General features: G+C 37.5%; 1 protein-coding gene across 2 annotated transcripts in view; it reads right to left on the bottom strand.

Moving 5' to 3' along the window:
• Positions 1-16,182, bottom strand: part of slc9a8 (solute carrier family 9 member 8) — a 30,813-nt gene extending 14,631 nt beyond the window's left edge. The window contains exons 1-5 of one of the 2 annotated variants that reach the window (XM_016674135.1): positions 15,810-16,182; positions 15,291-15,475; positions 13,359-13,439; positions 10,229-10,287; positions 1,566-1,649 (exon numbers count right to left, since the gene is read on the bottom strand). In XM_016674135.1, the coding sequence (XP_016529621.1) occupies positions 1,566-1,649; positions 10,229-10,287; positions 13,359-13,439; positions 15,291-15,475; positions 15,810-16,057 (657 nt within the window). In that variant the 5' untranslated portion in view covers positions 16,058-16,182. The remainder of the gene's footprint in view (positions 1-1,565; positions 1,650-10,228; positions 10,288-13,358; positions 13,440-15,290; positions 15,476-15,809) is intronic. The other variant, XM_007557657.2, reaches the window with a different exon arrangement.
• Positions 16,183-16,203: the final 21 nt, after the last annotated feature.

Raw genomic sequence — 16,203 nt, 5'->3', positions numbered from 1 at the left:
CAAATACAGATATGCACACAAAAACATTTGTGTTTTTTTTTATTGAATCACGGTAGTATATTCATACATAGGAAATAAAACAAATATATAACATGAATTTAAGCACATGTTTTCAGTGGGCAAAGAAAATCCCACATTAAGAAATATTTTAATTATAGAATCCCCACTGCCACACTGACTGGCACCCAAATCATCTAAAATAAATGGGAATGCAATATCTCCTGTTATTTACATTTCAGTTTCTGAATTTGCTTAAATATAATTCCACAACTTCCTGTTCCTGCGACATAAATATGACAGGCTGCATTGTTGAATTACAGAAAGAAGGTTCTGCGTTTGAAATCTGGCCTGTAGCGTTTCTCCAAAGAGTTTAAATTTCCAGGTTCTGCATTCCTCCAACAGCCCAACAAACAGACTGTCAGGTTGATTGGTCACTCTGACATTAGACAATTTAGTGTGACCAATTTTCAGTTGTGCAGAAATGGGTTAAACTTTCACATGCTTAACCCATTTCTGGGTTAAGCATGTGAAAGTTTAACCTAGAAATGGGTCAGTGCAAACACACTCAACCTTTCTTCCGTGGTATTTATTGGCTATAGCAGTGGCCAATAAATACCTACTCCAGGACTTTAGGTCCAGGGTTCTGCAGGTTAGTTCTACTCCAGGACTTTAGGTCCAGGGTTCTGCAACTTGAAGACGCTTAAACACGCCTCAGTCAAATGCTGAGGGAATTGGCTGGACTGTGGGGAACTTGAGAGCATACTGAGGAGGTGATTCAGTCATTTGATTCATGTATGTTCGACCAGAGACAGATCTACATGCTTCAGGACACAGAACCTCAAGGCCTGGATTTAAATATCCCTGCACTAAATTTACATCCCATTTAAAAAAAAAACAATGACGAATGTAAAATAGAGGATTGAGAATTTTAGATATTCAAAAGAAAGTGGAGAAATAGTCAAAAAAATATATCCCTGCTTGTTCCAACCTTGTAAAATGCAACAGGAAAAGATTAAATGCTTTTAGAACATTAGGTTTTACAAAGTATTAAAAGAAATGCGGTAAAAAGTGCAAACATTTTGTAAACACAGCTGTCCTTTGAGGTGGTGTTTTCCCCCACTGAATTAATGTTCTAAAAGCATTCACACAAGATCCCAATAAGATTGCTGGCTATATAAACTGGGTCACTGTTTTAGACAGTGGTCGAGCAGCCTTTCAAACAGGAGGGCCAGAGGAGGACGAGAACATGAATAACAACCCACAGAAACTAAGCACACCCAATTGTATTGACTTTTCAGTCACAAGGCGGCCCAACCCAAAACCGTATGATTTATCATTCTTTGTGAGTTGCATGCTCATTCAGCACATTGTTGCCTCCTTTTATCCTGGAGTCACTTTGTACAGTAAGTATTGTTTTACCGCCTACATAAACTGCACTTCTTATCTGCATTTTCTCTACTCTGTCAGAGAAAATGCCACAGGTTGAAACTGGAATTGCCACTTTTAACTCATCAAGTGGCAGGGGTGTGCTGGAAATACAGGTTTAGTTAAAAATGTGACCATACCTTGTGCAAAGAGTATCCAGATTCAAATATGATGGGTGGAAGAAGCAGGAGGAAAAACATGTTGGGTCGAAACATTTCTTCCTCCTTGAGAAGAAAGAGAGAAAGACAAAAGAAGAAGCACATTAAAAATACACATGAAACAATCCGCAACATCAACTTTGGCCACAGAGCAAGAATTAGGAAACGCATGACATTCAGAAACAGCATCTAATAAACCAACAATTTAAATAATGCAATGAGCAACTACTAACACCTTTTCATCTTACAAAGCTGACTCCAGGATGACCACATGCAGACATCAGCTGCTTGTCAGGAGGCATACCTGCCTCCCAACACATGCCGTCAACCTCCATTAGCAACACATCCCATAAAAGCAGCTGTAAATTTCTGACAATTCTATTTTTAATCCCCAAGTCTCTTATTCATTCACAAACACACAAACAAGCCCACGTCTGCACTCACAGTATCCCAGTGACCTCTGTGATTATTTCTGCAGTATAATGAAGTCATTGTTGCTTCCCAGCAAAATGGGCCAGCCGCCCAGATAAGGCTTTGGCGTCATGTGCCCATGCGCTACTCTCTGGTTGTGCATGATGCACATGCGTTTTTGTAGTAGCGACATGTGTGTAGGTGTGTGTACCTATTCTGTGCATAATTCATGTTTGTAAAACAAAAATCAAAAGACATTATGCATGCAAGAGTTTTTCATCTTATTCCAGGTAGACTCTGGCATTGTTTTCTATCAGAGGAACAGAGAAGGGGCGAGTGAGTGTTTGCTGCAGCTGCTAAACAATCTCCCTCTTTGTTTAATGGAAGTCAGTTTTGACAGCTGGTAGAGCCTGACTCTCCACCTCAATAAGTCCACAAGCAGTTGGTGATGACAACAATCGCTTTCATATTAACAAAAAAGTAGAGGGGCACATTCACAAAAAATACTTCAAAGATCTGAATCAGAAGCACTGCATTGGCCAGTCACAAATCTAATTTTAAACTTATGAGTATCTTAAAACTGCTATGAAAATATCACAAAATTAAGGTTTACGAGAAGGGGCTCGGAGGACTTTGTGGTCAGTACAAAAACTCTGACATAAGCAGTTTTAAAAGTTGCCTAATGATCTACCAGTGGTGGGCTGTCAGGGCCTGAAAAACCTTCTCTCCAGGAAACCCTAACAAATATATCTATAACTTAAATTCTAATGTTTGTTCAATTAAATTTAGTGCTCTATCAGATTTCAGCCTCTCTGTGTTGCCAAGGTTAATCTAATCTGTCCAGGATCTTCACAATCCAGAGAGCAAGCCTATGTTCTGTAATCGATATGACCTCACAGCGCCTGCTCGAAGGCCCACATGATATCAGACATTTTCCAAGATTTGATTGGATGATCAGAACAGCTAGTAAAGGTTGTGTTCAGCAATCTGTGCTGTGGACATTAATACTTGTATTTTTTATTTATTTATTTTTTTTTATTTCATCCACACAATGGCAGATAGAGAAGGAGAAATTGGCTTCTCCTTCTCAGGAATGATTAAAAATGCATTTTCAAGAAAGCCAGACTTTCCTGAAAGAACAGGACATCGTAAAAGAGAGCGGGGTCTTGCCCGGTGTATGTCAGCCAGGCTGCTGAACAAACACCACTCTCCATCTCGCTCTATACTCTGTGTGCCTTGTAAACGTCCTACCATTAAATATATATTTTTAATATCATAGTGATTATATAAAAAAAAAAAAAAACAACATCTGAAGGAAACCTTCATAAGAAAGTCCTAGCTGTCTTCTCTGTTTATTTGTTCAAAGCATAGTTAGTGAGATCTGGTTCATGTGTCCACTCAGGATGACACATTAAAATACCTGCTCTGAATGACGCGTTCAGAGCAGGATGTTTGAAATCTGATCACTCAACACTGATGTTGATGCAAGGTTTTAACAAGATCTCTGGAAATACCCCATTCTATATTGTGCTTTTTGGATTTATTAGTATTGGCTGCTTGTATAATTGTAATGTAATAGGAGTCCCTCTGAGAGCCCAGGTACCAAACGTATGACCTGCCACTGTTATCCAAGTAACTTTTATAGCCAATCAGTCCTGTTTAACAGTAAAGAGAATATGACATGTTAATAAAAACAGAAACAGAGGGATGACGCCACAGGACATTGTGTACAAAACAAATTTTTAATTACTCATCTTCCAGTTAAAAATCGAACAAAAACAAAAAAAAAAAAACAACAAAACACTCAGCATCAGAGAACGTGCAACTCAGGTGAAAGGGTAAGGTTTGACTTAGTTTGTCTACTAATAATACATTCAAATTTCAGGAAAAGTAGGCCAACCATTGCTTCCAGGTTGGCAAAGTTGATGTTAGTGACTTGACATTTATCTCCAGTAGAGCTCCACCTTTCAGTCCAGCTTACAGCCACGGACACAGCAAGGCATGCCGCGCATTAACTGCAACTTGACATCTACAGCTGCACTCCTGCCGCATGCATGCGTTCAGATGTTTCACTGGCACATAGGATTGTTGACTGGAGTGATAGATCAAGCATATAAAACATGTCTTCACACGAGCACCGAAACAGAGAAGAACTTGAGCAGAAATGGACTAATCTAGCCTAATCTAGCTTGGACATTTCACCTTTTCTTGGAATAACAGTTGATTGAGAAAACGGAAAATAGTTATTCATTTCCACGCCACAAAAATGAATGCTTAGACACTGGGTCCGGTTCTGTCAGAATTACAACAAAAAATGAGGCCAAACAACACAAGGCAAAGGCGTCCAAAGTCAGTCCTCAAAAGGTCGGTATCCTGCATGTTTTGGTTATTTCCTTAGTGGATAAAATACACACACATGGATAAAATAAGGGCGCATTAGCAGACATCTCCAGAACACTGACATGCTGAGGAGGTAGTAACTACCGCCAAGGGGAAAACCAAAACATGTATGACACCGGCCCTTGAGGAGTGACTTTGGACACGCCTGTCATAGGGGATATAGTGTCTAGTAGAAACAGGCATAGTCCTCTGGCTTTTTATCATTTTGTCACGTAACAACTAGAATGTGTGACTGGGCAAGAAAAAGTAGTACACATATGTGAAATAGAAAGAAAAGCATACATTTCATTTGTGAAATACGTTTGAATTTTGCCATTTTGCTAGAACAGCTGCAGGTTTTGGGGGGTTTTACCTGTACCAGCTATGCTTACTATAGAGTGAAATATTTGCCTATTCTGTGGTGTGTCTTTGAGCTACAAGCTTTATAACAAATTTCCAAATGGAGTTCCATCTGTACTTTGACTAGGCATTTTAAGTATTTCTTTGTAATTCTGGCTTCATGTTGATTACAACTTCTTTACAAGTTTGTCGTCCCTAATCCATCTGTTGTGGTTCATTGGTCTTCATGATGCTGATTATTCACTGACTTTCTCCAACAAACCACTAAGATCTTTACAATTGGTTCCACTGGGTTTTCTTCAAGGATGTTAGAATAAAAGGATCTAATCACAGATAGATGATACACATTTCAGATTTATTTGTACGATGTATCTAAAACTGATGTATCTTTTCCCTCTTATTTCACTGCCTTAAATTGTGCTGATCTTTCATATTAAATTCTAATAAAATCCATTGAGGTTTGTGAAAGAGATGAGGCAAAATGTGGGTATGAATGCTTCCATAAGGCACAGTATAATAAGCAGAAAAGATAGCAGAATATTTTAGGGGGAAAAAAGATGAAATGGATAAACCCAGAAAGCAGAGGGTTGATATGGTATTTGTATGTGCTGAGTCTGAATGCAAAGTTAATGAAAAAAGATGAATGCCTAAAGATGAAGGAAATGCAGTTAAAAGCAAGCCGAGAGATATCAGGAAAAAAAAAACAAAAAAAAAACATGAGAGGGTCCATAGGCGAGAACACTGTTCAGAGCGGAGGGTCCCTGGAGGCTTGGCTTTGACAACCAGTGACATCACCACAAGGGAAAAAGGCCCCTGAAACCACAATTAAAACTTGTCTCTATGTGTCAGTTTCTCTCTCTCTCTCTCTCTCTCTCTCCTTCTCTGGCGTGGGAGCCATCTATTAAAAGTATGTGCTGCCCTTTGGGGCTTAAAACCCACCACTGCAGCCACTGACAAAAAACGATGAGCCTGTTTATTTCAGTACAGACAATACAACACTATAATGGAGGGAATGGAAAATTATTAGCCAGGTTGTAAATATATTCACCTGCTTTTCTCTGTCAGTGCTCTGCCTAGGAGACATATTGCTGCTAGAAGGTTACTTTGTACCAGAGCGCTATTTCTTCTTCAATCTGTGTCAGAGCACAAGGGAGAAATCGGCAGATGAAAGGAAAAAAAGAAAGGAGTAAAAAGAATGAGAAGAGCACACAGGCAAACGTTTGTTCATTTGATGAGAGAATTGGTAAAAGAAAGTTGATTGTTCATTTCAGCAGCACTTTATTGCAATAATTGCAAAGTTTTTTGCAGTTTTCATGTAACTGAATGAGTTAATATTTATTTAAGTCAAACAAAATTACAAAAAGAAGAAAGAAATGAAAACAAGTAAAAGAGAAAATGAAAAAAAAAACAAGACGTATGGATAACTAAAACTAACTTTCTTGTTTAAAATGGCTATGGTACAAATGCACCTACGCGCAGATGATCAACAGCAGCAAAGCCAAAGGGGTCATTGATCCGCCACCGTTTAAAATGTAAGTATCTTTAATTCGGAGCAACAGTTCATAAAATGGAGATGGAAGCTGATGTGGTGTTCTTCCACATCCGTCTTGTCAACTAAACTGTTACAACAGACCAGCAGCTGTGACACGTTGTCGGGGAAATCAGCTTGCATGAACATATCACCATTTACAATCAGGAGCAGTTGCACAGATGTATAAAAACATCTTGAGCTAAATTAATGTTTTCTTGTGGTAGTAGAATTTTACACTGAAAACTGGAGATAAATCCAACTACTAGTTTGAATGCAAGCTACAAAATGAATGTTTTTAGGAATAAAAAGGCTGCCACAAAGACAGAGGCCACATATTTATTTTAAACATAATCCTAACTTAAATATTGTGTTTATTTTTTTCTCCTTTACTTCTTTAAGGTGAGGAGAATGACAAGCAACATTTTAATTAGTAATTGAGGATGGCGTCAAAATTCTGAAACAATAGAACATGACGATGAATGTAATGTGTTGATCTTGGTTGATCAGGAAGTAGCTGAAAGAAATAAGTTACATACCTAAACTTGCTGATATTTAAGCTAATGCTTTAATGTGTAGCAACAAAATAAGAAGAGGTGATTTCTGAAAGCTTTTTCTTTTCAGCAATTTAGAGACTTGTGTGATTCTTACATCGTAGTTCTGCACAAGACATTGGTGCTACTGCAAAGGAAAAGAAAACAAGAATTCACTTTCAGATCTAACCTTTAAAGAAATTGCTCATGCACATGTTCATGTAGCCACAGCAACAGCAGTTTGTTTTCGCATGACACTTTTGGTGGCTTGTAGAGAGCCTGAAGGTTTGTAACACAGACTGTAAGGGCAGAACCAATCCGTTCTTAAAGGAAGAGATTACAGAAACTTTTAGTAACGTGCAAATATTATTTAGGAACTGTTTAAGAAGGCTGAGGTCAGTGTGTGACACAGTTTGTGACATGACATGGACAAATGCAGAAGTGCAAGTCTGATAAGCTCTCTGAAGAAACTTATCAGACACACACAAATGCACACACACATTAAGAACTGTGGGAATCCCAGTGTTTTTCTCAAAATATTTCAGTAACGGGCATCAATAGTGGAGACGGGGACAGAGCGAAGGTTTCCTCATCATGTTTTCAATCGTTGTAATTTTGATTTCATGTCTTTGCACTGTACAAAACATGTTTTTAAAACTTAACAGGACCAAGTAGGGTAGTGTCAGCAGAAATGTAGTTGGCAGTCTAAGCAAAAAATGCAACAGGCATTTGGATTATTCGTGACCAGGAAAGAGTAACACTAGTGTTGTACAATTTTATAGTGTATTAGATTGAAAAGGATTAGAAAGATGTTGATGCACTGCCAAAGAAGACAGATAAGGAAATTTTCTATAAGGTACATTCTATGCAATCCAGTTCTACGTGGTTGCTCAGACAAACAGGAGTTTTGGTATTCCACTTATTCCCTCAATTTAAAAAAAATGGTTGTAGCAGCATTTAATATAGTTAGCTGAATATAATATTACCAATAAAACTATATTTAGTAATTACGCTTTAAAAAACAAAATCTGAGTTTTTGAGTGTATAACAAAATAAGGAGTGCTCTTGTCCTCACTAAGGGAGCTGTCCTCTTCCCAACCCCTCCTAAATGCTTATGGTGAGTAAATAAGCATGTAGCTGAATGTTTACACACTTCAGGTTGGTGGTTTATTTGCTTAACCACCAACCAGCTTGTCAACTTTATTGGACAAGAAGCACTCGATATCAAAGTCTAAACACATGTGGCAGAGCAGCTAATGCAATTATATCACATTTTATGGCTTTATTCATAGAGCTAATACGAGAAAACTTCATGATAAAAGCCTTATCTACGTACATCATAAAGCTATTTGAACTCCAAAGACCATAAAGTTAATTAAACATGCTGACAGTAGCTTTTCTGCTCATAAAAACCCCACAGCCTAAATGCGGACTTTATTATGTTTTCAAGCTACAGGGTGTAATTTATCCCTGGCTGATTTCACTTAATCCAGAAAACATTCTGAGTGTGTTGGTGAGAGGCTGACGAAATGATGAAAAATCTTACAAATACTACTGCTACCAATAATAATGCTAACATGAATTATAATATTAAATTGGTAAATGTGTTAATTTTCCCACATAAAACGTGATACGACACTTTTACACTGTTACATATTATTTAACAAGAGCAAACTTTACCTGTATAAAGTTTTTTTTTTTCTATTTAAAAATAATCTTTTATGCTTTATAATGTCATACAGAACAAATGGAGACAGTGTCCTAAAAACAGCAATATATTTCTTAAATGTCAATTTTGCTTGACAGATAATAGTGCAAGCTCAGTATAGTTAGAAATGCTCTTTGTCCTAAATGATGGTGGACTGATTATTTCTGTGCATGCAGAAATTTCTGCAGAAACATGCAGAAACTGAGATTGGGATTATACTGTAATAATAATAATAATAATAATAATAATAATAATAATAAATTTCTGTCATATTGCCCACACCTACAAAAACTTGCAAAACATTTTTATAACCTTGAACTATTTCCTTTATTTTTACATCTTTGGCACATTACGACAGCAACCTGTAATGTAATTTCTTGGGATTTTGTGTCATACAAAGAAGTGCATAAATGTGAAGTAGAAGGAAATGCATGGTTTTAAAACTTTGAAAAAGATAACATAATTGTTGAGTGCACATTACACCATCCTCATTTACATTCCAAATACAATTCAGTGCAATCAGTTACATCACAAGTTTTCTCAGTGAATTAGGAGCGAGTCTAAATGTAACTGTTCTGTGAAGGCTTCAGATTATTAGAGAACAGAATCATGAAGACCAACACCAGACATGTCAGGGATAAAGTTGTAGAGAAGTTTAAAGTAGTATTAAGTTATTAATCGATGTCCAAAACTGTGAACATCTCAACGAGCACTGTTCAATCCATAATCCAAAACAAAACGAGTACAGCACAGTTACAAGCTACTAAAACATGACTTTCCATATAAACTAAGGCAGAACAAGGAGCAGCCAGGAGGCCCTTGCATGTCTTCCACACCTCAGGTGGAAGAATCTGTTGACATGACAACTATTAGCTATGCACTCCATAAATGTTCCCTTCATGGAAGATCGACGGAAAAAAAGACAATGTTGACAGAAAGACATAAGGAGTCATCTTGGAATTAGGTGTGTTCTAGTCCTCCCACAAATGGTCAAATGAGATGATCAAAGTTTGTGGTTGTAACATGAAAAGATTGTTTTGTTTTAATTTTTTATGTTTCTTAGTATTAACCCATCATGAAGCCTCAGGCCTACATACACAGCCTGATTGTTGAAAATCAACTACAATCACAGAGATGGTCACCTGCAGATTTACCGGATGGGACAACCTGGGCCGAGGGGCCTTGGGGGCTCTAATTACTTCAGCCAATGACTCAGCAACACCCTGGGGCCCACAACTAGGGAAAAAACAAACAAACAATGGATCCCTGTGTGTAAGAAACATTGACAACCTGCCCTCTTTACCTCCCTCCTCTCTCACTCAACAACTTTTTCTCTCCACCCCTTGATTGTCCATTTTCTCACTGGTTAGCGGGGGAAAAAAAGGAATGTTAATGAAAGGCGCAAAAAATGAGAAGTGATAAAGAGGAAGAGACAGCCACTAGACGCTGACATGTGATCGAGATGGTAGAATGAGATTATTTTCTAAGTGATAAGGAAATGGACCACAATGTTCCCTACTGTAACTGCACTATACAAAAAGAAGTGTTATTCTATCCTAGAATATATCATGCCAGTTTAGATCCCTCCGTACCTTCCAAATATTTTTGCAGTGAATAGATGGTGTATATCTTTGTCTGGTGTGCGATTGTTTCAATAAATAGAAAAAGCTTCCAGTGTGGGAAAAAAAACAAAATGAGTTATGGATCCAGTTGATGCAAACTGTACCTTCCAGTTGGCCAGTTCCTGGAACTCGATGATCTTAATGAACCCTCCCATTAGGATTCCTGGAAAAGGTAAGAACAAGAAAAATGACACAGCTGATTAAATAGTTTAACGTCTCCCTTTAAGACAAAAAAAAAAAGAAAAGAAAAAAATCCTGAAATATTTCCTTCTTTATTTAAAAAGAACACACCTAAACAAAAAAATATCAAAAGAAAATGTATTAAGCTAGTGTTTTCTTAGGGTTTGCAGGTGCATTAATTAAGAAGGAAACAGCACTGCGTAAGAAGGACGTAGAGCAAAGGAAACAGAGAGACAAAAGAAAAACTATCTTTGGAGGCTGGTTTATTGTGAGATGTTAAGAGATAACGTAGACCAAGGCAGACAATACGCAGATGGGGGAAAGGAAATGATGAAAGGCAGCCTTTCTTCTGATTTATTAACACTGTGTTATCTCTCTGGCTGCTCCAAGCACTCAAACAGAAGTTCTGACCCTGTGCAGTATGCAGGCCATAAAAAGGGAAAAGCCCTTCAGGGTCAAGATGCATGTGTGTCACTGAGGTGTAGAGAAAACACGTGAGCGAGCATGTGAAGAGAGTACAGTTACAAGGAGGAGAATTCACCTCAAGTGATCTTTTCAAAATGTGTGGAGCCCTATCTCTTTTGTTACACAACACACTTGATTGTTAAGTTAGGCTGCATGATGGGATGCAGGGGACATCCTGGCCTAAAGCTGGCCAACCTGACGAGCTTATCCTACCAGCTGTAGATAACAACTATAACGTAAAAGATGGATGATGCCACCGCAGAATCAAATACGGTCTTAAGAAGTCTCTCCTGCACTCAAAATGACCTCAGCCTCCTTATCAGGTAGAGTCTGCTCTGACCATTCCTGTAAAGCGCATCAGTGTTGAATGTCCAGTCCAGTTCATTGTTCAGGTGAACACTCAAGCCATTCTAAGAGTTCACCATCTCATTGTCCTTTCGCTGAATGTTTACTGGTGTCAGTGTGGTTGGTCTGCGCCTGTGGAAATCCACAACCAGCTCCTTGGTTTTAACCGCATTGATCAAGAGGTGGTTTGTATGTGATATCTTGAAACTGGCCTCTGTCTCTTTAAAAAAGCTTACCCTTTCTGACACTCCTTCAATACATTACAACAACTGTGGTTTGACATGATGCCATTTACAAACGTTCTTACTTCAGTAAGTTAAAAGTTTAACTTTTTAAGTTACTTAATGGCATCATAACGTTTGTAAATGATGCCATTTACAAACGTTCTTACTTCAGTAAGTTAAAAAGTTTGCATAAGTGCAGCATTAGCAAACACTGTTCCGCCAGGTGTTTGCCAATTGCTGCTGCCTCGAGTATTTTTGAGCTTTGTGGGGTGGAAGGTTGGCTGGTGAGTGCAATTCCAGTTAGAACACAAGAACACACCCTTAGATTCCAGATTTTTTTGTGTGCTGTAAAAATCTAAGGTTTCTGTGGTATACTTAGCTAATCATAAACCTTTACATTTTGACTTTGTCTTTTCTTGAAAAACAATGAAAAGGTGGCTCTTTGGTATCCATGTTGGCACAAATACCAAAGATCTGTGCATCTAGTTTTAAGCCATTTCAGAACCTGTTATACCAGATTTTTCATTTCAATGCTAAAACCCCAGAACTAATAATGAGTGTACTTTTTGACTGATAGAGAAGAGCAGAAGGTGAGAAGAGAAAATATTTATCTCTTGGTCAGGGATCAGCAACCTTTTGGATTCTAACGGTCATGTTTACCTTTACTTCAACAAAGCAAGATTAGTCTAAAGCCCCAATCCAGTTTGACCAGGAAAAAATATATGCAAATTATTTCCAATATAAGAAACATTTACCCATTTATTACAGGAAAAATACTCTGAGTTCCCTGTAGCTCAGATAATAGAGTTTAAAATATGCAGAACCAGAATCAAACATGGAGAAGCAGCATTCAGCTTACGCACCACAAATCTGGAACAAACTTCCAGAAAACTGCCAAACAACTGAAACACTGAGTTCCTTTAAAGCAAGGCTAAAAACCCAGCTGTTTACAGTTGCTTTAGATTAGTAGTGAATGGAACAATGAGCAACATATTTAATGTGTATTGGTGATTTTGGTGATGGCACTCATAAAAATTTTATGTTTGTTACCGGTTTTCCCAATTGTTGACTGCATGGTGTTTTTATAACTTTGTATTTTTGTGTTTTTATGATGAAAACAGCACTTTGAACTGCCTTAGTGCTGAAATGTGTTATACAAGTAAACTTGATCGATTGATTATTTATAGAATGAAGCCAGCTGACTCCTTTTTATATTTATGTTAGATAGGCAGCACACTTAAAAAAAAAAAAAAAAAAAAAAAAAATAAGTTTATTAACGTTAACAGAAAATTTACAGAGGAAGGTGAAAAAAATTGCTTCACGATTTCATTAGTCATGTAGGAATTTCAAGAAGGTGTCAATTAACAACATGCATGGGGCTAAAACCAACCTTTTCTTTAGTTCGCCTTTACAATTTACTACTTTGCTTGTCTCTATATAATTTTGGCTTAAAGTCACAAGGAGCCACTTTGTAGGGATATATTAGCAACATCTGGCTCTGAAGACACAGGCTGAAAAGCCCGGCTTTAGATCAACAATGAACTAAGTGAAAAAGAGCAAAGTCAGTTATTTTGCTTGTAATAAAGCTGTCTCCAATGGATTACACTGCCTAAAAAGTCAATCAGGCAACTACAGCTATAATTTATTATAATTTATGCTGATGATTATGACATTTGAAAAATAAAGTATGTTTCTTGATTGTTTATTATTTCCATCATGTAAAAGTACCTTCAATTGACTAGGTGCTGAAATGTGCTGTATAAATGAACTTTGTTTCCTGTAAAGTTAATATATTTGCACTTTGTACACTGTGAATGTTTCAAATCAAAAGTCAAATATTTGTGCAAACAATCTTAGCCAATGAAGCGGATTCTGACAATATAATCTGGCTTCACCCATTCTGCTTTCCGATTGTTATCCTGCTCTTAATATTTGCGCAGAATTGTCGTTAAATACCTAAACTGTTCAATCAAGTACATATTTGTGCAAAAAAGCAGCAAGTTACACGAGCGACACTCACCAAGAGACACAACAGCCACACTCTCAGGAAGAAAATGCAGCTTGAACTTGATAAGCAGGTGCACCAATATGATGCAGATACCTGAGGGAGAGAGGATGTAGGAGACAACTGAATGACTATTTAGGACAAATGCATCTTTGTTCAGAGGATGATGTCACACTTGCTCACATCAGGCCTAAAAAAGCTACCACCTAATATGCCACTACAAAGGCTTTTCTAGATGTTTGATTTAGATGACTGCAGTGAGTAGAGGAATGAAGAAATAGCATTGGTACGTAATGACATTTAAATAATTTTCAGAGGCGCATATAAAAGTAGAACGTAGAAAGAGCTAATTTATTTAGCAAAATATTAAACAACCCAGAAATTAGATGAGCTTTACAAAATTAATGACTGCCGTGTACCATTTTGTTGTTTTCCAAAACAGATTTTCAGTGAGAATAATCTTGAAGTTATAACATTTTTTGGTCAGAGACAAGATCCATTTTTAATTAACTATTAAAATTACTTGAATAAGGAAAAAAAAAAATCAAGATAGTTTTTATCTTTTATTCTCTGAACTTAATTATTAAATTTTACAAACATAATCTGATTAAAAGAGACATTTACTTTTACTGAGGGATATTTTGAAAGGCTAAACACTTAATTAAACATCCTGCAATATAGTGATCCCATATTTATTTGCCAAGGGTTGCTCTCGAAGATACTGGCACTATTTCACACAAGCAATCATGTATTTGACTGCATGGGAAGAAACAGTTGCAACAACCTCAAAAGCAAACTAACTTCTTTCTATTTCACAGGCGGAAAAAAAAGTAGTCTAGTCATACCAACAAAGCTTTTTGTTAAACAAGCAACAAAATTGTGGCAGCAAACGACATGTTATTTTAACCGTACAATATGCCACTTAGGCCTAATGTGTGGTTTGTAAGACTGAACTCTGAAATGGTTTCTCATGCACTAATCTTCAGCTACTCTACCTTCAGATCGCAAACAATGCTGCTTCTCTACACCAGAGTTTGTTAAAGAATAATAATGTAGTGATCCCACAGAGTAAAAGGGAAAAATATCTACATTTTAATAAAGATTAAGAGCACTACCTTAATCTTTTTAGAGACAGCTATACTTACTTGGAAAGCAGTTCTCAGAGTACAAGAAGCAAATTCAACAGCTAATCTCAATTTAATAAACAAAACCAAATTCAGAGTAGTAACAAGTTAGCCAACAGAATAAACAAGTAAAGTCAAAATGGTATGTAAAAGCATTCCTTATAATTTAAGTCAAATGTCAGAGAAAGACCCTAAATGACCAGTTTTGTCTCTTGCTACTTCTAGGCAAGACTGAGGCAGCACTGACCCTTCCTCACCTGTTGCTGCTGACTGCTGATTGGCTATCTGAAAGAAGACTGCTAAAAATGTCCCCTCACAAACAATTGAGGGTTGGCTGGCTGGACATGTTTGAGGTCATGAGCCTATGGGCTGCTGTGGTGTGGTAGAAACTAAAGCCCCTTTTCCACTACATGTTCACAGCATGGTTGAACTCAGCTCAACTCTATACGGTTTGGGTGGTTTTCCATTACAATTGACAAACAGCTCCAGTGGGTGGGGTCGTCATAGTAGGGTGGCCCTCAGACATCATACTTTTCAAAGTAACACCGATAACATGTGGAACATTTGTTAAGTAGGCGAAAATAAGCAGCCAGACAAATACTCACCTATTGTTAGCCTGGTCAACTTCCACTATTACTTTAAGAAGTGTTTTGATTTGTTGTTGTTTTTTTTTGTTGTTTTTATTGCTTCAGTCCATCCCAAAAATCAAACTAAATAAATTATACAGATAACACTGCAACAACTGTAATAGCGAATTGATTCTGCAGATGTATGGAAATGCCCAAGTCAGATTAATCAATAAAATGAATGAATAGCAACCCACCAACGACAAGCAGACTGAAGAAAATACTCAGTCCACTGGACTGTTCTTCCTCCTGGGCCTTCACCCCGGTCTGCACAGGAAGGATGGGCTTCGGAGTTGGGGGTGCTGGTGTGGTTGGCTTGGCAGCAGCTGCTGTGGAGTGATGGGTCTCATTGCTGTAATTCTCAGTAGTTTCATTGGACTCTCTGGAAGAGAACAGTGAATATGACAGGTATAATGGCGGCTTTATGCTTATTGTCAGCCAAAACTGACCACGTGATACAATAAACAGCCATAAGGTAAACACATCTTAGACTGAATATTATACCCGTTTTAGGTGTTACCACAGTCAGGGACACTTTGACCTGAAATAAACAGTCGCCGCTATTTTATATAAAATGCACACATTTTCTTTATAGGACAGAAAAGATTGTTATTGAGTGTGGGATTTAAGTGTTATAGTCGAGAAAGTGACAAGACAAGAAAAAAAAAGTCTTGCTAGCGTAGTTACAGTAGGTAAAACAGAAAAAGACAAACAACCTGAAAAGCTTCCCGTCGCTCTGCGAGTTGGTTGAGCCAAGTTTATTCTGTTGTGTCTCTTTTTGACCATGAAGTATCTGCTTGTCTTGAAGTGGAGTATTATCCTTATGTAGCACATTCTCCTCGCCGTTGTCATTTCTCTTGTAAAGAGCCACAGAGTTGGGCTTTTCGAGTATATCTGACACGCACAGCTTTACGAAAAACAGCAACAAAAACCACGAAAAAAGTTTAACCTTAATGTCTCTCATTCTCAGCTAACTGTTTTTAGGCCTAAAGACAATATGTTGCATTAAAAAAGACAGACGGATTCATATCTTCAGCTTCGTGTATCTGTTGACATCACGGCCTTACTTCCTACAGAAATGTTTGATGGGAGTTGTAGTCGACAACAAGA

Source organism: Poecilia formosa, unplaced genomic scaffold (genome assembly GCF_000485575.1).
Source record: "Poecilia formosa unplaced genomic scaffold, Poecilia_formosa-5.1.2 Scaffold90, whole genome shotgun sequence".
NCBI lineage: Eukaryota > Metazoa > Chordata > Actinopteri > Cyprinodontiformes > Poeciliidae > Poecilia > Poecilia formosa.
Note: the sequence above shows the minus strand (reverse complement) of the source record. Positions and strands in the feature narration are given on the sequence as shown.